This window comes from Gopherus evgoodei, chromosome 22, assembly GCF_007399415.2.
Source record: "Gopherus evgoodei ecotype Sinaloan lineage chromosome 22, rGopEvg1_v1.p, whole genome shotgun sequence".
Taxonomy (NCBI): Eukaryota; Metazoa; Chordata; order Testudines; family Testudinidae; genus Gopherus; species Gopherus evgoodei.
The window spans coordinates 9,263,762-9,287,120 of NC_044343.1; the positions used below are offsets into that span (position 1 = coordinate 9,263,762).

The 23,359-nt window shown below is 40.9% G+C and overlaps 1 protein-coding gene across 8 annotated transcripts in view; it reads right to left on the bottom strand.

Annotated features, from left to right (window-relative positions):
• Positions 1-23,359, bottom strand: part of RFX2 (regulatory factor X2) — a 99,722-nt gene that overhangs the window by 42,817 nt on the left and 33,546 nt on the right. For 5 of the 8 annotated variants that reach the window (XM_030540589.1, XM_030540588.1, XM_030540583.1 and 2 more), the window contains exons 2-5: positions 11,054-11,166; positions 7,101-7,190; positions 6,287-6,366; positions 4,560-4,824 (exon numbers count right to left, since the gene is read on the bottom strand). In XM_030540589.1, coding sequence (XP_030396449.1) covers positions 4,560-4,824; positions 6,287-6,366; positions 7,101-7,190; positions 11,054-11,158 — 540 coding nt within the window. In that variant the 5' untranslated portion in view covers positions 11,159-11,166. The remainder of the gene's footprint in view (positions 1-4,559; positions 4,825-6,286; positions 6,367-7,100; positions 7,191-11,053; positions 11,167-23,359) is intronic. The other 3 variants (XM_030540584.1, XM_030540587.1, XM_030540591.1) reach the window with 2 other exon arrangements.

The window sequence follows — 23,359 nt, forward strand, 5'->3', positions numbered from 1 at the left end:
TGCAAAGCACTTTATTTTCATTTCTATTCTCTTTAGGTCCAGTAAAGAGCAGAGACTATTATTGAGTCTGCAAAAAAACCTACATAAATAAATTACAATGATCTGGACATATATATGTGCGTATTTATTTGTTTTTCCTAAAGTTAATTAAGTATTTTATGAAAAATTCTCAGAGTGGCCACCAGCAAGAGTTGGTGCCGCAGATATGTTGTGTAAGGTAATGTGGTTCAGCACAGTGCTTTAAGAAAATCGGCGGCTGTATCTTTCCCTCCCTCCATCCCAGCTTTAGCCCAGGACAGAGAGGAACTAGATCTTTGTTCTCTAATGAGAAAGGTCAACCGGCAAGCCAGAGACATGCATTATTTAAGATTTTGCTGGTTCACTTCATGAACCCTGGTGTACAAGGTGACGACAGTTCTCTATTAACTGCTACTCACTAATTGGTGGAGAGTGAAAATGGGTACAAACCCATTTCCTGAGCAAAGAGCTAAAATCATCTGCATTATTAGGGCTCAGAAAGGACCAGAGGAAGAGAAGGGTTCTGGGGAGCTATGGATATGAAAGTATCAGGCTGTCCTGCCTCTGGATATTTGATTATACACACCCCCTCTCCTAGCACAGACATCACACACACCCCTGTCCTAGAATAGGCATCATCATATGACTTCATGATTCCTACTTTTCAGCCCATCTGGTAGAACTTCTAGCTATAGACGATGGAGAATATCACTATTCCAGCCATAAAATCACAGTCATGCAGAGAGGCTGATAAATGAAAATTAGCTGTTACCATTCAAGAAAGATCTTGGAGTCACTGTGGATAGTTCTCTGAAAACATCAGCTCAATGTGCAGCGGCAGTCAAAAAAAGCTAACAGAATGTTGGGAATCATTAGGAAAAGGATAGATAATAAGACAGAAAATATCAGATTACCTCTATATAATCCATGGTACACCCACATCTTGAATACTGTGTGCGGATGTGGTCGCCCCATCTCAAAATAGATATATTGGAATTGGAAAAAAGATACAGAAAAGGGCAACAAAAATGATTAGGGGTATGGAACAGCTTCCATATGAGGAGAGATTAATAAAACTGGGACTTTTCAACTTAGAAAAGAGAGGAATAAGGGGGGATATGATAGAGGTCTATAGAATCATGACTAGTATGGAGAAAGCAAATAAGAAAGTGTTATTTACTCCTCATAACACAAGAACTAGGGGTCAATAAATGATATTAACAGGCAGCAGGTTTAAAACAAACAAAAGGAAGTATTTCTTCACACAATGTACAGTCAACCTGTGGAACTCTTTGCCAGAAGATGCTGTGAAGGCCAAGACTATAACAGGGTTCAAAAAAGAACTAGACAAGTTCATGGAGGATAGGTCCATCAATGGCTATTTGCAAGGATGGGCAGGGATGGTGTCCCTAGTCTCTGTTTGCTAGAAGCTGGGAATGGGCGACAGGATGGATCACTTGATGATTACCTGTTCTATTCATTCCCTCTGAAGCATCTGGCATTGGCCACTGCTGGAAGACAGGATACTGGGCTATATGGACCATTAGTCTGACCCAGTATGGCCGTTCTTATGGTCCTATAAGGTTTGGGGTGTGTGTGGGGGGGGTGTTTACATGCTTATTTGTTTTTTAAATTCACACAAATCTTTACAAGTAAACCCTTTGCCAGGATTTCAGTAGGCTTTACCAGCAAAGATCAAATTAAGACCAGAAACATTCCTTATGCTATTACCAGTTTGGGATTGCTGGCTCTTGACCACAGATCTCACATATGAAGATAATTCGCCTTTTCCTCTTGAATGTCTTGCTGTCAGCTTCACTCATCTCCCCTCCCAAACAAACACTCACCTTCCCCCCGTTCTGTCACTGTTGACAGCATCACTACTCTCCTCGTCTTCTTCCATTCACCCAGGCCACCCAAATTCTGCTGCTTCCTCCTCTTAAATATCACCATGACCTGCCTTTTTCTTTCTATCCCCACAGCTGAATCTCTTATGCCGGGCTTCATTATATCCTATCTTGATTAAGATATAATATCTTCCTTCTTAACATCCACGCTGCCTTCTTTTCAGTCTATACAAAATGGCGCAACTAAAGTCGTTTTCCATGATAATCAATTTGATCAGGTTACTCCCTTCTTTGAATCCTTCTGCTGGCTCCTCACCTTCTATTGCAGGAAATCCAAGCTTCTTGTCATTGCTTTCAAACTTCTAGGGAACTCTGTCCTGTTCACTTATTTTCACTTGTCTCACTTTGTGTTGTTCACATCTATCTACTACACTCATTTTCCTACCTTCAACCATCCACATGAACATTTCTGCACTTTCTCCCATGCTGCTCCATATGCAGTGCTCCCTTCTTGAGCCCCTCTGCAAGGCTCCTATCCTGGCCATACTTGCATCCCTTTTGAAGACCCACCTCTGCTGTGCTACCTACAGTGAATCTAGTTCAGACAGATATTCACTTTTTTTAAATTATTTTTTGTTTCTTCTTCCTCCTAACCTGTCTTCTTGTCTATCTGTCCTTAGACAGTGAGCTATTTAGAGCAGGAATTGTTCCTGCTGGTCTGTCTCAACAGTAAGGGGCCTAAATCCTGAATGAAGCCAAAGAAGAGAGAAAGCCAAGAAGAATCCCATAAGATAAGACAGCTACAGCAATTAGACCTGTCATTGAGATGATGTTATTGACATTTAATTCTATTAAGGTTCTTGTACTGTACCCATCACCATAGTATCAGCGCACCTGACACATGAGTAATCCCATGTTGCTCTGCACACTAAAATACATCCCCACTCAAGTGACAAGATCAGCACTTATTTGACTCAAAATGACAAGAACAGACATGATCAAAATAAGTGGAAGGCCCTGTATTTTGTTTTTCAAATGCATCTGAAATTAAATCTATGTATTTACACACACCTACAAGCCACAGAGGTGGAGGTGATATGCATGTGCTAAATGAATTCCTACCATTCCTGCTCCACCTGGCATTTATTCTAACAGCTTCCAACAACGGCTTCCCCTCCTCATCTCAAAAACAACCTGCTGGAGAAATGTTTCCTCTTTCTTTCTCCAGAAATGTGGAAATTCCCACCAAAAAAAACAAAAACAAATTACCCCTGCTGAAGGTCCAGACCAGGCAAAAATCAGCTGTGGATCAGCAACAGCTCTTCTAGGCATGAAAATGCAAAAAATTTAAAGTCTTATTTCAAAACCATGCAGGGCTAGAAATGAGAACTTTATTGGCCATGTTTTCAAGAGTGTTCTCCAATTAGCAGTTCTCAATTTTCCTCAATGTAGCGGGTGCTAGCCACATACATTTGGAATAAGAGCTACATATTTTTATATACACACCCACACACATCAGCCGTTTTGGAAAAGGAGATGACCGGTGTTCTAATAGGACATTAGCTCCCAATTAGCACTTGCATTTAAGACTGGAAAGTTCTGACATAACACCCCTGATATTTTTAAATATTAAAGAAAAAAGCTTTTTTATCCCATTGAGTCCAATACAGCTGGGCTCATGGGAACTTGGAACAAGACTTCACAGGTGGAGGAACACAAAAAAATATAGTCCCAATAAAAAATGTTTTAAAACTCTAAAATATCTGAAATTGTATTTGCTATGTGGCATATACAGACTACATGATAGCACAGGGCAGCATAAAGATATTATCAACATGTGTTTGAGATGATCTACTTAACAAATGAATAGACTCAAATTCCAAGGCCAGAAAGATCATTGTGGTCATCTAGTCTGATCCCCTGTATAATACAGGCCATCAAACATCCCAAAATAATTCCTAGAGCAGATCTCTTAGAAAAACATCCAATCTTGATTTAAAAATTATCAGTGATGGGGAATCCACCATGACCTTTGGTGAATTGTTCCAATAGTTAGTTACCCTCACTGTTAAAAATTTACACCTTATTTCCAGTCTGAATTTGTCTAACCTCAACTTCCAACCATTGGATCGTGATATACTTCTCTGCCAGAATAAAGGGCCCATTATTAAATATTTCTTCCCCAAGTCTATATTCAGAGGCTGTAATCAACTTACCCATTCACCTCATGAGTAAGGAGATATCTTGCACCACACCAGCACAGGGCCGCCCAGGAGGGGGCAACTGGGGCAATTTGCCCCAGGCCCCTGGCCCCACAGGGGCCCCCACGAGAGTTTTTCAGGGCCCTTGGAGCGGGGTCCTTCACTCGCTCCAGGGGCCCGGGCCCCTGGAACTTCTTCCGCTCTGGGTCTTCGGCGGCAGGGGGTCCTTCCGCCCCAGGGCAGAAGAACCTCCCCACCACTGAATTACCGCCGAAGCGGGGGCCCCCTGCCACCGAAGACCCCAGGCCCCCTGAATCCTCTGGGCGGCCCTGCACCAGCATGTGTTCTCTCCCTCTCACTCATGTTATATGATATATATTACACACATACACACATACACACACACACACCCCTTATTTATTTTCTGAAGTCCTTTCAGTTTCCCATGAACAATTCCTGGCCCTGTAATGACAATACCTTCAGGGCTACATACCGTTGCTGGAGAGGAGCGTGAAGTTAATGACAGAGAGTGTCTAGTGTTTTCCATCCCCCCATGAATGAGATAGGCTCCCGAGCTGGAGAGGATCTGACTTCCCCCAATGTCCATAGTGATGCCCACCATGCTGTGAGAGGGAATGGCTGTAGGAGAGGATGCCGCTGTAGTCACCTGTGCTCCACCTCCCTGTGGTTCGAAATAGGAAGCTGCGCTGCTGGGGGCATAAATCTGAGCTTCGGTGTTGTAGGAGTAGGCGGCTCGACTGTCAAAGGAACAATACAGTTAGGATGTGAAGCACATGTGAATGGAGAGGAGCTTCAATATCTAATTTCATTCTCACACTGTGATCTTCAGTAAGTTTTTAAAAAGCCTCGACTCCATTGCTGACGGGATTCAGATATAGAAGTCAGTTGACAACATTAATCTCTCCAATGACAGCCCTGAAGCAGGCATTAAGCCAGAGCCCTTTGGAACATTTGCTTTGTCAGAGGTGGAATGTTGGGCACAGCATGATAGAGCACAGAGCTCATGAAGGAGCCTTCTGACAGCCTGGCTCTTCAGAAATTAGGGGGAAAGTTCCAAAAATGCCTAAATGAGACTGAGGCCTACTCAACACTGAAAAATGTTTGCTACCAAACAACCCTCTGTGCAGACACAGTTTATATAAAGTCAAAAGAGGGCTTTTTCCGGTATCAATTCCCCAAATGAAATATGCTAAACTGGCAAAAACTGCATCTATGCCAGGTCTTTTTCTGGTATAGAAATGTTGTTTTAAAAACACAAACAAAACTTCACAACCCTAACTAACATTACTGTCCTGGCAAAAATTTCTATTGTAGAACTGGCCTGAAGCTCCTATGTCTCTTTTGAAAATGAGTCTGAAGTTTTAAAGTCCTTTAGGTGCTCTATTTACCCCAGCTCCCTAACAGATACAAAAGGGTTTTGAAAAGGAATATAGGATCTATTTACATAGGGCACGTCTACACTTACCAGTAGATTGCAGTGAGTGTTAATTTAGCGGATCTGGTGAAGACACGCTAAATCAATGAAAGAGCACTTTCCCATCGATTTGTGTACTCCATCTCCCAGAGAAGCGTAAGGGAAGGTGACAGGAGATGCTCTCCCATCGACACAGCACAGTGTAGCCGCCGCGGTAAGTGGATCTAATTAGGTTGACTTCAGTTACGTTATTCACGTAACTGAAGTTGAGTAAGTTAGATCGATTTACCGTGGTAGTGTAGACCAGCCCATAGAGTGAGCTCCATGTGGTTTAGGGTGGGATCTCCTTGAGGAATTGTGTCTCTCTCTCACACACACACACACACACACACACACACACACACACACACACACACACACACACACACACACACACACACACACTCTCCAGCATCAAAGCAGCAGTATGGCCACTGCCACACCCGTTACACAGGGTAGTGCGTGCTGGTTCTCCTCTTGCTCATTGTCCCCTTTATGGGAGCTAGTGCCCACAACAGCTCTAGAATGGAGCAAACCTTGTTACAGGGGCGAGCGTAAGGACCGACACTGTACTCAGCTGCAAGGTGGGTGTATGAAGTGGAGAATATGGCTTTTTGTGTACTCTCTCTCCACCATTCAGGGCAGACACAATTGTGCTCCATCTCTCAAAGAAAAAAAAATGAACTTTTACATCTGTCAGGGTGGCATTTATTGGCCCTAGTAATGTGAATGATAGAGACTCTTACATGGTTCCATTGGTGTAGACAGCCTCTCCTCCTTCCACATACTGGACCTGGCTTGGGTACACATGCTGAACAGTTTGCACCTGAAACAAATGTGACAGTCCTGGGTTTTGGGATGAATTATTATTGACAAACAGTTATGGAAGACAATACACACAAGCAATTATCATTTAAAATGGCACTCAAAGCTGTTTAAGAATGAATATTAACTTTTAACTTTACATATGTCCTATTTTTGGAATGTATTTATTTTTTTAAAGGCCTCCTTTTTTAAAATTTCACATCCAAGTTCATACAACTAAAATACACATGGACAATTCTTTGCACAAACAACACTGTTCTCACACCCATCTGTTCTGTACATGCAAACACACACTTCACCAGCACAACTACTTGTTTGGGCCTACTGTGTGTATGCAAGTCAGGATGTTTTTAAAAACCACTGGCTCTAGACAGTCATCTTTACAGAAGAGTGAAATAATTATTTTTTAATATTTATAAAAATAAAGACAGGTGCCAAGGAGAATCTGATTTTAAACTTTAAATAACCTTGAGAGAACCTCCTTTATCATCAGTCTAAAATAAGTAATAATCACATGAAAGGCCAGAGGTAATGGCTCTCCCTGCCATCTCAAGTTCTCCGGTCAGACACTGCTCTACAAGAAAACCCACCATATTTTAACTGATTAAAGGGATAGACTATATAGTTTCAAGCAGGCCATGCTGGACATGTGGGTAAGGGAGGGGCTGTAGGTTGTTTTTGCTTTCAAATGACTGCGTGGCAATAGCATTTGCTCCCCCACTTCATTGATATTACCTGCTGCGAGACCTGCTGAACTCTGGGAATGGAGATCTGCTGCATCTGTGCTCCTTTGGGAGAAGAGCTTGTTGTCTGAACCAAAACCCTCTGAAAAAAACAACAAGAGACATATGCATTTAGACACAGTGTTACAGTTAGACCCAGAACACCCCACTCTGGCTAGGCCATTTCCTGCAATCCACTTACTAGAGGATTTGTTCCAAATCCCCAAATAAAGGCAGCAGCCCCACCATCAGGGGCAGCTCTAGGTATTTTGCTGCCCCAAGCACAGCAGGCAGGCTGCCTTCGGCGGCTTGCCTGTAGGAGGTCCCCGGTCCCGTGGATTCGGTGGCACACCTGCGGGAGGTCCACCGAAGCCGCAGGACCGGCGGACCCTCCGCAGGCATGCTGCCAAAGGCAACCTGCCTGCCGCCCTCGTGACGACCAGCAGAGCATCCCCATGGCTTGCCACCCCAGGGACGCGCTTGGCATGCTGGTGCCTGGAGCCACCCCTGCCCACCATACTATATGGCTACCCCCACACACTCCCTCTCCTAAAGCCTCCACACATTTTCCATTTAGTTAAACTACAGTTAAACTGGACATGGGCCCAAACCCAATACACTAAACTTGGGGGGAGCTCAAATGTGGATCCAAATGGTTTGGCTGGGCCCATCTTTAAGTGAAACTTGATTTAAGCAGCCACCCCAGAGAATACCAGAAACTGGTTGCTTAATAAAAGCAAGTCTTAAAACAAAAAGATCAACCACAACTATCCTGGAAAATCTCTGTGTCTTTCCCCATGCCTGTATTTCTCCTATGCAGGGAAAACTCTTCAAAAGCTGCTACTCCAGACCACTACCCTTTTTCAAAGTTCACTTCTGCCATAATCCCTTTGTCTCCTACAAAGAACAAAGCAAATACATTTATTGATCTCCATTCAGTGCCATGATAAGCACTAACCCCTTCTGAGTTCTCTCTTTTCAGATGTAGAGCCAACAACATTAAATTGAATTGCATTTTTAATTCTGGATCCTTGAAGCATAATTTGCCATGTCTGAACAACCATTGTACACTAATGTCAAAGCTGATTTTCCTACTGCTTCCTTTAATGTTTTTTTCCTCTCATTATTCACTTGCAGAATCTAGTAGCAGGTCTGCAAGTTTAAGTCTGTCTGGAGGAGACTGAAGCAATTTGACCTGGACAATCACTTCTTCAAATTGCTCTTTTTGTGCTACGTTAAAAGTGATGTTAGCATAAAAACTTGATAAGAAGTTGAAACCTTTAAGTCTTTGCCTTATAATCACAGATTGACCTGTGACATATTTCAACTGTTGACGATGAACAGAGATTGCTTTAGAAAGAAACGAATGTTGAAGAGCTACTGGAAGGCCTGGAAGAGCAAATTAAATTTTTAGTGTAGGTATCTTTCGATGACATCTGTGGCATCCAAAATCAATGTTCCAGGATCAAACTCAATATTCTGCTCCTTCAGAACAATATTCTGCTATTCCTTTAATAAGCAATGTTTCTTCAGGGTCAAATGGGCCACTAAATGAATCTGAATAAACTGATTTACTAGATTTTTCAAGAGAAGCATGATTCTTTTCCATCTTGCTGCTGTACTCTTGATAAAGTTTATTTTACTTAAGAAGAGTTATCTGTTTTCATTACTTCACTCCACACAAACAGTTGTTTCATAGATTCATAGAGTTTACGGCCAGAAAGGATCAGTAGATCATCTAGTCTGACCTGCTGCATATCACAGGCCATTAAATTTCACCCGGTTACCCCTGTATTAAGCCCAATAACTTGTGTTTGGCTAAAGCATAACATACATATGGCTAAAGTATACCTTCCAGAAAGGCATCCAGTCTTAATCTGAAGACATTAAGAAATGGAGAATCCACCACTTCCCTTGGTAGCTTGTTCCAATGGTTATCACCCTCATCAATTTCTATTTTATTTATCATTTGAATTTGTCTGGTTTCATCTTTCAGCTATTGGTTCTTGTTCTGCCTTTCTCTGCTAGACTAGAGAGCCCTTTAGTCCCCAGTATTTTCTCCTGGTGAAGGCATTTATACACTAATCTTGTCACTTCATTCTTTTTGATAAACTAAAAGAGACTGAACTTTGCTGTTTCTCACTCTAGGACCTTTTCTTTAGCCCTCAAATAATTTTTGCAGCTCTTTTATCCCCATCCACTCCCATTTTTTCAAATCATTTTTAAAATATGGACAGCAAAAGCATAAACAGTATTGGTCTCACCAATACCATATATAGAGGTAAAATCATCTCTCTGCTACTTACTATTCCCCTCTTAATTCACTGAAGGACCACATTAGCTCTTTTCACCTCAACATCACACCGGGAGCTCATGTTCAGTTGCTTGTCCACTTTGACCCCTAAATTCTATTCAGAGTCAGTGCTTTCTAGGATACAGTTCCTCATTCTGTAGGTATGGCCTGTATTCCTTGTTCCTTTGCCTTGGCTATATTAAAACGTTTTTTGTTCAAACAGTCCCGTAAATGAGCCAGATGGCTCTGTATCACTGCCCTGTCCTCATCATGATTTACTACTCCCCCAGTCTTTGTGTCATCCACAAATTTTATCAGCATCGATTTTATATTTATTTCCACAATTGATAAAAATGTGTAAGAGTGTTGAGTCTAGTACCAATTCTCGTGGAACCCCTCTACAAAACAACCCCACTTTTTGATGATGATTCCCTATCGGCAACTACTTTTGATATCTGTCAGTTAGCCAGTTCTTAATCATTTTAATGTGTGCTTGATTGATATTCTACCGTGCTAATTTTTTTAATCAGAATTTTGTGAGACATTATGTCAAATGCCATACAAACGTTTATTGTATCTACGCAGTTACCTTTATCAACCAAACCTGTAATCTCAAAGAGTGAAGTCACGTTTGCTTGACAAGAGTTATTTTCCATTAAATCATGTCGATAGCATTAATTATATTCTATCCTTTAATCATTAGAATGGAGAAACAACCTTCTGATGAAATCAACACTGAAGATCAAAAAATAGGATGAGCGAGCCAACTTTATAACAGGACAACATTATACTCTGCTAGGTGGGCAGCGCAAGATTCTTGTCAACCAAGTGTCCAAGCAGTTCCCGACTCCATCCACTCCCCTCTTCAACATCCAATGATAGTTAATTTTACCTCCTAGCTACACTGCTCTCTCCAGTCAATCACTCCATCCTTCCACCTGTTTCCCATCCTTTCTGAACAGTTATATAAAAACTCTCTCATGGGACCCTAAGAGACATAAGTGGACCCTCAATTTTCTCATCACTTCCCTTTAATATTTTCAAATAAAATTTTCATTCACAGATTGAAATTAGAACCCAATATTTCTAGTATCACAAAAACTTTCAAACGTTATATGTATGTAAATGTGTCAAAGCAATACACACTCAAAAAGTGAAGAAAATACCTCCAAAATCACCCCCTCTCTGCCAAAAAACCCAACAATGTTTTTTATTTCTGATCCCCCCCTCCATTCTGCTGATTTTGATATCTCTCAGCTCCAGGAGATGCTTTTTTAAAACAACGTGGTACAATCTGCATCTTTATTGCTTTTATTGACACATCAAATAATGACATCAGGACACTGCAATAGATCAAAAACCCAAATTGCCAGGAAAGAGTTTTCTTGGCAAAATGGCTAAATTAAAATCCAAATCTTATGCCTTGAATCGAAGTTTATGTTTTTATTATAAACATTTCTATGGCATTTATTAATGCAATATCTAGGTAGGCTTTTACACACACACACACACACACACACACACACACACACACACACACACACTCTCTCTCTCTCTCTCTCTCTAGGTTGATTTTTTAACAAAATCCTTTGAGCCAAGAGTTAAACCTAATTTTAATGCTGAATATGCTTTATTTTCCATGGAGACAGCATTAACTGCTGTAGCAACGTTACCTGCTGGGAGGCTGGCACTGGCTGCACTACTGGAGCTTGAGCAGACGCTGAAGGACGCAGTGCCACAGAAGTCGCTGAATCTGATCCGCCCTCTGAATTCTGCATGCTCACTGCTAGAGAGAGCACAGAGGAGATCAGATAGAGAAGAACCAACTTCAGTAATTTACAGTTCTCAAAGAAAAGGAGCTCATGTAATCAGAGTCTAAAAGAATAAAATCCCAGTAGACGGTTTATGACCTGTCAGAGAAAGCCAACTACCATCCTACTTGGAGGACTCTTTTTAGTTTGGGTTCTTATATTTCTGCTGTATTATATTAAGATAAATGTACACAATTGTTCCACAGAAAGAGAAGGAAAGGGAAGGAGTAGAAAATGTGTTCCTGAATATAAATATAACAAACAACAACAACAAATAGCATTGGGAAATTGTTGTGTCATAGCAGAAGTGCAGCTATTCCTCACTGGGACAGAAGTATACTCGAAGATCAAGAACTACAATTTCTTTCCTACCCAGTTTTAGCACATTTAGCTACCTCTAAGTGTTTAAACAAAGCCAAGTGCCAAACAATTTGATTATATACCCAGCAATGTAACAATGACACAGTGTGTTAGAGCATTGGATCTCAACCTCTCCAGACAACTGTACCCTCTCAGGAGTCTAATGTCTTGCATACCCCAAGTTTCACTTCACTTAAAAACTACTTGCTTACAAAATCAGACAAACACACAAAGGTGTCACCGCACACTATTACTGAAAAATGGCTCACTTTCTCATTTTTACCATATTATAAAATAAATTGATAAGAATATAAATATTGTACTTACATTTCAGTGTATTGTATACAGAGCAGTATAAACAAGTCATTGTCTGTATGAAATTTTAGTTTGTACTGACTTCACTAGTGCTTTTTATATAGCCTCTTGTAAAACTAGGCAAATATCTAGATGAGTCGATGGACCTCCTGGAAGATCTCAGTGTACCCTCTGGGGTACATGTACTAGAGCCATGTCCCCTTTGACAGTAATATGCTCCTGAAATGGTGTTGATACCCTGACTGGAGCAGATTTTGTTTAAAAAAAAAAAATCTTTTATCTCTAAACTGAAAGCTTAAAATAAATAAATAAATAAATAAAAAGCCACACTCTCACTCCCTTTCTGGTTTCTTATCAAAACCAAAGATTTAAAAATTCCAAATCTTGAGGTTTTGTTTTTTTCTCTCTTCTTCCTCTTTTGCCACTGAATGCAAAAGGATGAAGACTTCTAGAGTCTCTTCACACACAAACACTCTTTTTCATTCTTTCCCTTTATTTAGATCTTTCTGTTGGACACTAACTTCTCAAAACTTCCTCAATTTTGGAAAAAACAGTTTGAGGCAAAAGGAAAAAAAGGAAAATGGAGGAAAAAACCCAAACTCTGGATAGTATTCATTTTATTGCACTCCATGACAAAGAGGAAAAAAGGAAAGCAAGGGGGAGGAGGGAACACTGAAATTTTAAAATACCCAATATGAAAAAAAAACATTAAAAAATGACACAGAAGTTGGGGAAGCTGGAGTACTGAACAAGAGATTCCATTTTGTGTGGTCAAAACAGAACAAACAACTTCAATATTTTTCAGAGTTATTTTTCCATTTTTCTAACCAGCTCTGACCCTGCACAATCATGTTTTTTCTCTCTCAACTCCACACAGCCCCAAACAGCTTGTGAGTCATTTTCTCTTTTATGTTTCTCCTGGACAGGGACAGGACAAGACAATTGCTACAGAAATAATATATTCTCAGCTCACTGCTCAAAACACAGCTAAAAGACCAAGAACCAAATACTGCAGAAACAAGAGAAAGCCAAGTCATATTCTTCATCATAGTTCATATCCTCTTCCAAGGCACCAAGTCATATATACACTCCATTCTCTTTGGGAACTGTGTGCAGAATAGGTTTGCATACAACTAGGGTGACCAGATGTCCAGTTTTCGAGCAGACTACCTGGTTGAAAAGGGACCCTGGCAGCTCTGGTCAGCACTACCGACCGAGCCGTTAAAAGTCTGGTTAGCAGTACTGCAGAGCCAAAGCAGGCTAGTACCTATCTGTCCTGGGGCCTCACGCTGTGCCCCAGAAGCAGCCAGCTGCCCCAGCCCTGAGCACCTTCAAACACGGAGCCTCTTTGTGCACCCCAAGCCCTTCATCTACGGCCTCATCCCAGAGCCTGCAACCCCAGCCCAGAGCCTGTACCTCCTCCTACACCCCAACTCCCAGCCCTGAGCCCCCTCAACCCAGATCCCCCTCCTGCACCCCAGAGCCCACACCTCCAACCGGAGCCCTCACCCCCCCACACATCCCAACTCCCTACCCCAGCCCAGAGCCCTCTCCCACACCCTGAACTCCTCATTTCTGGCCTCATCCCGGAGCCCACACCCCCATTTAGAGCCCTCTCCCGCAACCCAACCCCCTGCCCCAGCTCAGTAAAAGTGAGTGAGGGTGGGGGAGAGCGAGCCTCGGGGGAAGGGGTTGGGCTAGGGTGTTCGGTTTTGTGCCAATAGAAAGTTGACAACCCTACATACAAATCCATTATATCAAGTCTCTGCAGCTTTGCCTCACTGGCTGAATGTATTTTTGAAAGATATCTAAAAAATTTTATTTATAAAAAGATTCCAGCTGCATCAGTACAATGTGACAAATTTATATATATAAGAACAATTTGCTCCCCTAAGTTACGGAATAGCATTACCTTTGTACTAGTCCTGGGGCTCACGTTATTTGCAGGTAAACAGCTGGCTAACACGAGAAATTTATACATTACTATAAACAGCAGAATAAATTGTCTCAAGGAGAAGAAACAATCTCATTTGTGAGCTCCTTTATAATGCAATAGGATCAGAAATGCACCTTTTCTCATTTCCATTTTTCCTAAGGACTTTTCCCAGTGTTGTCTGAGCCTACATCTCAAGTGTAGTAGTAGTATATTGCTCCAATATCAAATTGCCCTCTATGAGCCTGATGCTTGCAGGGGATGCTCGGGACCTTGGCAGGGTCATATCCTGAAGCACCTGGTCTAGAACAGATCTTTGTAAAGTGTAGCTACAGTTGTAAGAGGAACCACGCGAAAGTGGCACCATCTCAAATATCTGCTACTCCCTGTGCCGTCAAGTCACATGTACTCAACTTTACTGAAAAGTTTCTCTCTCCCAGTGACCCTGAACATCCAAAAGGGATAGGAAGGAGGGAGGGAGGTGGATCGTATTTTTTCACACTTGCATCATCAACATTGTCAGATTTGTTACAACTGCAGACTCCTTACTACTGAGGATGATGTCATAAATACAGAGAACCCAGCTGATTTTCAGATCCCAAGTGAAGTTTGCAGCACTGGCCATTAGAAAAGCCATTGATATGTAATTGATACATAAACTGAGCAAATGTGATTGGAGCCCTAGACTGACATTTTACATAGCGGTTTGTTTTTATAAAACAGAGTGAAAACCTCCTTGGATAATTTCCACCTTCCTTCAAAGCTGTTCCATGCTTCTTGGGAACGGAAGAGGCAAATACGTTTATGCCTGCTGCTAAGATTCACTTGTGCTGCTGACAAGGCTAGAACATAACAGAACTTCTACAGGTAGTGATGACTCCTACTCTCTGAAGAGCTGTACACAATGTTGCCCTGTATCTTGCACTCATAGGAGCTGAATGTTCCAGGGCAGTGGTAAGAAGCACAGCATCAAGCACCAAAGAAGAAATTTTCAGAGGCACAAATAGGAGTCAAGCACCCAATTTCCATTGAAAGTCAATAGAGGCTGGATGCGTAACTCCAATTTATGCCATTGAAAGCCCTCCCTCCCCCCTCGTCATTTAGAGCTAAAGTTATATCTACACTACAGAGCCTCTACTGGCATAGGTTTGTTGGCATAACTTTGCTGGCCCAGCCTGCTAGTGTAGACGCAGCCTGTACCAACGGAAGGAATTTTTCTGCCAGTGTTGGAACACCATCTCCCAGTGTAGACAAAGCCTGAGCGTTAAAGTGAAGAGCCTTGTCCAGATGCACTACCCTGATTTATGTCAAGAGGAGTACAGCTGCTTACTTGTCACATAGCACTTTGGAAATTCTGCTCACCTCTATGAAACTGAAGCTTGATACAAGTTGTAAAGGGACTCTCTTTATCCCTCTATCTGGTTTCTGATCTGTCCTTGGCGCACCAATTCCATGGCATTCTAGATCAATTGCTCCTAATGCAGACACAGTTGCTCAAATGCAAATTCTGCTATATTTCACTGATGCAAATTTTGCTACTATCCTTATTAGTTTTGGCATAAAGAATAGAAAGATGCAGACAGACAAGCCACATTAGCCATATGATCTTGATATCAGGACGACAATGAAGTTGGCTATCAGCAGAAAAGAGTAACAGAACTATTTAAAGTGGTCAGTGGACCCAGGTAGCCAATTAATGAAGTGACACCTGTGCAATCCCATTTGTCTCAATAGATTTGTATAGGTGAAAATGATTTGTTAACAACTGTAATTCCAATTAGTTGATGATACATAAGAAAGAAGAGAATCCAAAACTGACTCTTTCAGCTGTGTTGGCTCTTGCATGGCTAAAAGTCAATTATTTTTGTCAGTAAAGTCAGCAAACCGGATTCTGAGCACTCTCATGGGGCACAGCTCTGTAAGTAAGAAAGGGCCTTTTTAAAAATATTCATTTTCAGATTAAGGCAAGCTTTAAAACTCTGTCCAATTCACCTGGTAATGCAACAATACAGGGCTTGTGACATCACAGTTCACCACTATGGAAGTGATTGGAAAGGTCTAAATTCTGGAATAGAATCATAAAATATCAGAGCAGGAAGAGACCTCATCAGGAGACCATCTAGTCCAACCTCCTACTCAAAGCAGGACCAATCCCCAGACAGATTTTTGCCCCAAATGGCTCCTCAAGGATTGAGCTCACAACCCTGGCTTTAGCAGGCCAATGTTCAAACCACTGAGCTATCCCTCCCCGCAACATCATTAAATGAATAAGGCAGATGCACGAGACTGCTGTACTCTGGAAACCTTCTGTTTACACACAGCTATCTTGGTATCCAAGCAAACAGCAGTGACAGGAAAGGAAATACAGAAAAAGCTAATAACTTCTGGGTTCTATTTCTGGTTCTAGCACCAACTTGCTTTTGACCTTGAGCAAGTCATTTCCCTCTCCTATGTCTCAATTTTCCCATTTGTAAAGAAAAAAATGATAATTAGTTTCCTATCTAAGGTGTTTCTAAAGGTATCCACCTCAGAATGTTAACACTCAAAGGCATTAGAGAAAGACTAGTAATATTAAAAACTTTGAAAATTTCTGACAGGGCAATTTCATACATTCCAATTTTTACTGTTTAATTCATAAAGCACACTGCCTTAGTTTGATTGTTCTTGTCGATTTTAATCCACCTCGTCTAGGCGTGCCTTAAACCACTGGGAAAACAAAGATGAGTATTTCAAAATACTTTCCACAGTGAGTGTTGCAGTGAGGAAAAAATAAAAGTAAAAATAGACTGCTCAGGAGTAAATACTACATAGCTTTCCTCATGCATGTCTATTTTAACTGTGTAACAAGGGAAACCCCACTCACTACCAATTCCCAGGCTTAAAAACAAACAAACAAACAAACAAACAAAAAGGTAAATTTAGCCCTGATCCTGCCCTTGACTGTCTATGTATGGGTGCACCCCAGCACCCACACAGTGCTCCACTGAAGTCAATGGGGCTCTGTGTGGGGATACCCAACTGCAAAATTGGGGCCTTAAAAAAGAACTGCAAGTATCTGTTTACAGAATGTTTTAACAGAGCATCAGCTCCCGAATACCCAAACTAAAGTTTCTAAGCTACATGCTGAGGCCTCCAACATATAATATCGCTGCTGATCAGAGTCAAGGCAGGGAGTCTGCCTATGAGAAAATATTTCATTAACGTAACTCCAGTGTTCTGGTCCTGATTCAGCAACGTATGCAACCACATGACTAAACTTTAAGCAGGAGAGTAGTCCCATGTGCTTAAGCTCCTTTCGCAACGAGGGCATAAGTGAATCGTTGTGGTACTCCTTTAATCGTGTGTGCCTATTTACATACTATTTTTATACAAAGAAGTATATGCAAAAAGTTGTGATGTTGCTATTTGTACTGAACATATAAATATCAAAAAAGATCAAGGATTATATATTGTAGGGAGGCATTAACACTGATGCCCATGGAAACCAGAGTACCAATAGCAGGTCTGACGTACATCATAGCAACGATATTAAATTTATTCTCTATTATTTTTTAACCTGAAATACATAAGGAAAAAATAATCAACCAGTACAGAGAATGTCTCCCTTCCCCAATCCAAAACAATCAATGTAAATATCACATTATAAAGTACAAGAATTAATATTGTTTTTCAGAAAGTTATTTGAGCATTCTGGGAGACAAAATTTATGTTTAACTATTTTGTGGGGAAAAAAAATTCAGTTCACTTTTATGTTAAAGTTTATTTGGCCATCAGATTTTCTTTAAACTTCTAGGATACTTTTAATCCTTTTATTATCATTTTGGAAAATGTTTAAAGAAAATTTTGTAAAGTGGAACATCACATAAAGGACAATTCAGTAGTGCGAGGGCGGATTTGGGTTGAGACTTTTATAGAATACTAAAGAATGCTACTCCTTTATATTTCATGCTTTCCCCCTAAGGATTTTAAAGCACTTCACAACTATTAATTAAGCTTCACAATATCTCCTTGAGGACAAGTTATCACAACCAGATGGTAAACTCAGGCATAAAAAGCAGTTAGTTGGTTAAGCAACTTGCCCAATGAAACACAGTCAGTCAGTAGCAAAGCTAAATATTTAGAACTGCAGAATATTAAAAAATACTAAGTCTTCACTTCATGCCTTTCATCTGAGGATTTCAAATTAAGATAGAACAGTGGAAAACAGCCCAGTTACAATTATTCACATGAAGTGCTGTTCTCCACCCGTAGCTAACAGCGGAGGCTCTCAGACACAGACCTTTGCCTATTTTTAATTTCAGTTCACAATAGAGTCCAAGGAAAAACATAAGCCATGTTACATAAAAATTAACAGGAAGGAAAATGGGACAGGTTGACATGACAGAGCAACAAAAAGATACAACAGTTCAGCAGCATCCATATTCAATAATGCAAGGTCAAGATCAGCATTTCCGAACACCTCTTCATATTCAATTTCTCTTTAAAACAATGCTGCACATAACCTTTGTATTTATCATTAACGTTCATTAATTAAAAGTAATATTTCCTAACTGCAAGGTACACACCAGATTTTCAGCTGTGCAGAGCTTGTGCTGTTTCATTGATTCTGAGCCATCCAGAGACCAAAATGGTCCCAGCGTACTTTAAAGTAGTCTAGTTAAACTTCTAGTCCAGTATGCTCACTGCATGCAAACTTGTATAAGGAATTTCCAGTTGTATCCTGAGTCTCACAATATTTGGCATTTTACTTAAAGCCCCAGTTCTTGGAAGCAAGTGGTTATGTGAGAATCTCAGCTTTTGTTTAAAAAAACATTAAAGATTTCTAGCCCTTATGGTTGCAAAGAAAAGCTTGAAAATGTGATCCAAGTGCATGCTAAAAAGCCAGAAGGTAAATTTAAAAAAAAAAAAAAACCTCAATATTTTTAAGCCAATATCATGATTTTCAGGGAGTTTGGCTCATGGATTTTGAATGCTTGAAGTCTGTATTATCCATATCATTTGACAAATACCATAAAATTATGTTCAAAGGTCATATTTTAAAAGTATATGTAGACGGATGTAAAGTACAGCCTTAACTTCTAGAATTACTTAACCTGAATGATGTCTCACCGTTAACACTGGCTGCTAGAATCTAAACTAACACCAGGGTTTGCTTTGCATGGAACTTTTAAGGAAGAGTAAATTTTAAAAAGAACAAAAAACAAAAAACAAAACAAAAAAAGCCTAAGATAATCAGCTTCTGGGATTTTTAATCCAGGTTTAGTTTGCATAGAGCATTTTTATTTATTTCTGTAAAGAAGGAAACAGCAGCAGCTGAGATGAGAAGAAATAACTTCAAGTAGCAGGCCATCATGCTCTCAACAGGCATTAAGAGGGTATTTCCTCCATGTAGCCATGTACATCTATAAAAATGAAAAGTATTAGAACAGTTTCAATATATACGCTACTTGGAAGATAGTAGTTCTCAATACCCTCCACAGTAATCAAAAATATGTAGTAAGAAGGAAGCAGAGGGTTGCTGTTTTGCCATTCCTTCACCAATAAATACTTACTATGCATCTCCAACAGCAACTATGCCACACTTATTTAAGAAGGTATCATGTGGACAAATATTTTCCACTTCACTTGCCACTTTTGGCCTGCGCTCTATTTAAAAAACTGCCCAGAAATGGAATTAATCGCATTTTGACTGAAGCATATAAAGTGTAGGAGATAAACCTTCTTCAACGATTCTGCAGTGGATGAAACCAAGATCAGCTCAAGTAATTAATTAAGCCAGTTTAAGGCAGAACTATGCAAGATATCTGCATCAGAAATAGATTATTCCCTGCCTGCACCCTCAACCCAACACATTGATCTGTTTTCTTCTCCAGGGCACACCATCACAAAAATACAAGAAGTTTCCCTAAAATTCAGATCAAAGGAAGAAAGTTTTTCCACAGTCCACAGAACTTAAAAGCAGGAGGAGCACATTAGCAAACACTTTCAAACTGCCAGCAAATGACTCTGAACTAGAATCCAGGGCCAAATCCCCCCAAAAACTTTGGCAAAGTTTGGCTCCAGTTTACCAATTTCTAAAAGCTTATTGACCTGAAACAAAAGCCTTATTACTTTCTGACAGCTGAAGTAAGCCAAACCTCTGTTCCTATGGGTCCAATCAATAAAAGCTAATCAGTACGGTTACTTTCCAGTTTAAGACAACATGGAGGGTGCCTATAAAGAGACAAGGCTGCCAGCATGGTTGTTAGTAATAAGCACACCTCAACATATTTGAAAGTTTGGCAACTAAGCATCTGAGGTTTAATGCTTCTGAAAAATGCAATGTGCCTGAAAATCCTAAAATCAGGTACACTCACAAGAGCTACAGTATTTCCTGATTTATGGACAGATCTGAGAAAAAAAAATCAGGAAAGAATAGCGTCTCCTATTATTGCTTTCAGATAAAACCAGGAAATGCAGCAGTACGTTAAGAACATACTAAATCTAGGCCCATCAGAATCCTGGCCTTCATGCCAAGATCTGCCACCCAAACCCCAGCCCACTCAATAGTGTCTGCAGTGAACAGTCATGGGCCAGTGCTTCTCTACTTTCATCAGATCACACAACTTGAGGTATTGTGGGAGGGCACCTAAGATCTTTGTCTGCAAGTCCTACAGTAGCAGCAGTAAGCACTCATGTGCCACCAGCTATTCACAGACCTCTTGCTGCATCAGGTGCCCTGACCACTGGGTCCAGGTCCCAACAATTCTTCCTTAATCCTTCTCTTGATTCACTGTAAGAGTTGGGTGAAGGTTGGAGCCAGTTATAAATATCTGTGTGGTTTTAAAGTGCCCTTCACTATGGTATCCAAGCACCAGAGGTTAAAGTAAGCTGGTACAGCATACCGGCAAGAGCCAGTATGCCGTGCCGGACCGCACCGGCTTCCGCGGGCAGGATTAAAAGGACTCGGAGCTCTCCGCTGCTGCGGGCAGCCCAGAGACCTTTAAATCCCACCCACGGCTTCGGCAGCTGGGCTGGGGCCGGGATTTAAAGGGCTCTGGGCTCAGAGCTCCTGCTTAGGCGACTAGGTTGGGGCCAGGATTTAAAGGGCTCAGAGCTCCCAGCAGTCACGGGAGCTCTGGGCCCTTTAAATCCTGGCCCCAGCCCAGCAAGGCTTGGTGCTCCCCGCAGCCGCGGGAGTCCCAAGCCCTTTAATTCCCAGCTGGAGCTCCGGTGAGGATTTAAAGGCCCTGGGGCTCCCAGCCACAGCCAGTGCCCCAGGGCCTTTAAATCTTGAGAGGTCCCACCTCTTCTGGGTGAGGCCATGCCTTTTCCAGATGAGGCCACGCCCCCCTCAGGACTCTGGCAGTAAGTGTAAGTTACTTTCACCCCTGCCAAGCACACTGTTATGTTGTTTGAAATAGTTCACTCATTTGTGGCTGATCTTTCCCTCTCTGTTCCTCAAACTCGGAAATTAGGTGGAATTAGCTGGGCATGCAAAACAGACTCAAACAAGGGCTCTTGTGAATTATGGGTTATGCCGTTTACTCTTTCAACAGCCTGAGGTAAGTGAAGGGTGAAAATGGCAAGGAACCTGATAATGAGCTGATTCTGGCTTTTTAATTGATTAAATTACTTCAGAATGTTATAAAGACAGAAGGCACCAGAAGCTTCCACTGATTAAGTTAAATTAAATTAAAAGAGACAAAACACTGCTTCTGTAAGGGCTCTAGTTACCTGGAAACACAGATGAACCCAAAACACAGGTTTCAAGGCTCTCCAGGACACTAAGAGGTATATATGTATTTCAGGAACATGGTCTTCATGGAAAATACAAACATGGAAGGGACTTTTTATAGCAATAGTTAATATTACATATACACCCTCAGTCTTGAATTGGATTTCATGGAACTGAATCATGTAATATAGATATTATATTATCACGGAGCCAGGGAAATTTAATGGTCTTCATTGTTTCTTTCAGTTTCCCTTTCACTGATGTGGAAGAGTGCTAGGAACTTTTTTGTGTTGATAATTTAAAAGAAGTTTCCTTAAGAGTCAGTTGAATATGTGGCAGAAGCAGCAACAGCATATGCTGCCAGGAGGATGTTGATGAGTCCCCACGTGTGGTATCTCAAACCTAAATGCAAGGAGAGTAACTATGAGCTGCAGTCAAACCACAAGGAAGTTCCCATACACAAAGTGATCCATTGTACATGCTTTTTGTTTTTGAGGAAGAGAATTTAACTCCTTCAGACCTGAATTCTAGTAGCCATATCCAGAACACACCACTTCAGTGGCTCTTAGAAGTACAGAAGCCAATGAGCACGCACCCAGTTTGCTACCATGCTGAGTTTCAACCTTAGGCTATCAATGCCCTAAACTATCTGAACTCCAGGGCTCAGAAGACTCAAAAAGGATACTGCAAGCAGGGTGACCAGACAGCAAGTGTGAAAAATCGGGATGGGGGTGGAGAGTAATAGGAGCCTATATAAGAAAAAGACCCAAAAATCGGGACTGTCCCTGTAAAATCAGGACATCTGGTCACCCTAACTGCAAGAGATATCAGGTGCCAAACTCTCATTGTCTGTCTCACCACTGTGCTGTCCAACCATTCATCCAACCACAGTACTCCACTGACTAAAACAAAGTGCCCTTAAAAGAAAGTTAGTGATATTTTAAGTAACAGAAAATTAAGGGTTCTAATTTTAAAGGAAAATTGAATTTTTTGTAAAGATAGACACAGAAGCAGTTCCCAAATTGTTAATACAATATTTAGGCAGACTTGAGCATGCTTGATAAACGAATACATGAATAAGTCCGTTCCTTTTCTATAGGCCTGCCAAGACCTGATTTAGTTGCCTTTTGCTACAACTGAAGGCAACTAATGTAGCAAGAGAAATGCAACTTCTTGTGCTGTATTGGGTGTCAGTGGGGTTATCAGCTGCAGCTGGGGAAACCAGAACCACGCACTCAGATTTACAGTATGCCAAGGCCTTTCAGTTCACCTTTAAATTGTAGTTACTGGTAATGAGAAAGTTAGCAGATGGATAAAGTGCTGCAGTCTCAAACTATGTTTTGGGTTTTGTTTTGTTTCCATACATTTATATTTAAGACATAGCTTGCTTTCAGTATAGTTTCTTTATCCTGTATCTATGATAATGACACAGCTACTAATCAAGGGCAGTTTATAAAATCAACATATGACTCTTCAAATACAAATATATCTTTAAGACACATTGTCAGGTTAAAAATTACTCACCTGGGTTACAAGAAACATTTGAAAAGTATTCATATTGGAAGATTTTTAAAGATCTAATTCACTTTTCACCATTCATGCTCTCTTTCTTTAAGCCTCTTTTCTCTTGGACAAAGAAAAATAAGCTAGTCAGTCTCAATTTCTACCTTTTTCTCTACTAGCACAATTTTAGGTTGCAAATACTGCAGAGGAATGTCTAAATACAGACAAATGGTATTTATTGATTATACACTTGCAAACATATCTAATAATGATTAGCTTCTGTAGAACTTTGGACCTAGCTACCCAGCAGTCTCCCATACCATAACCACGCATACTGCAT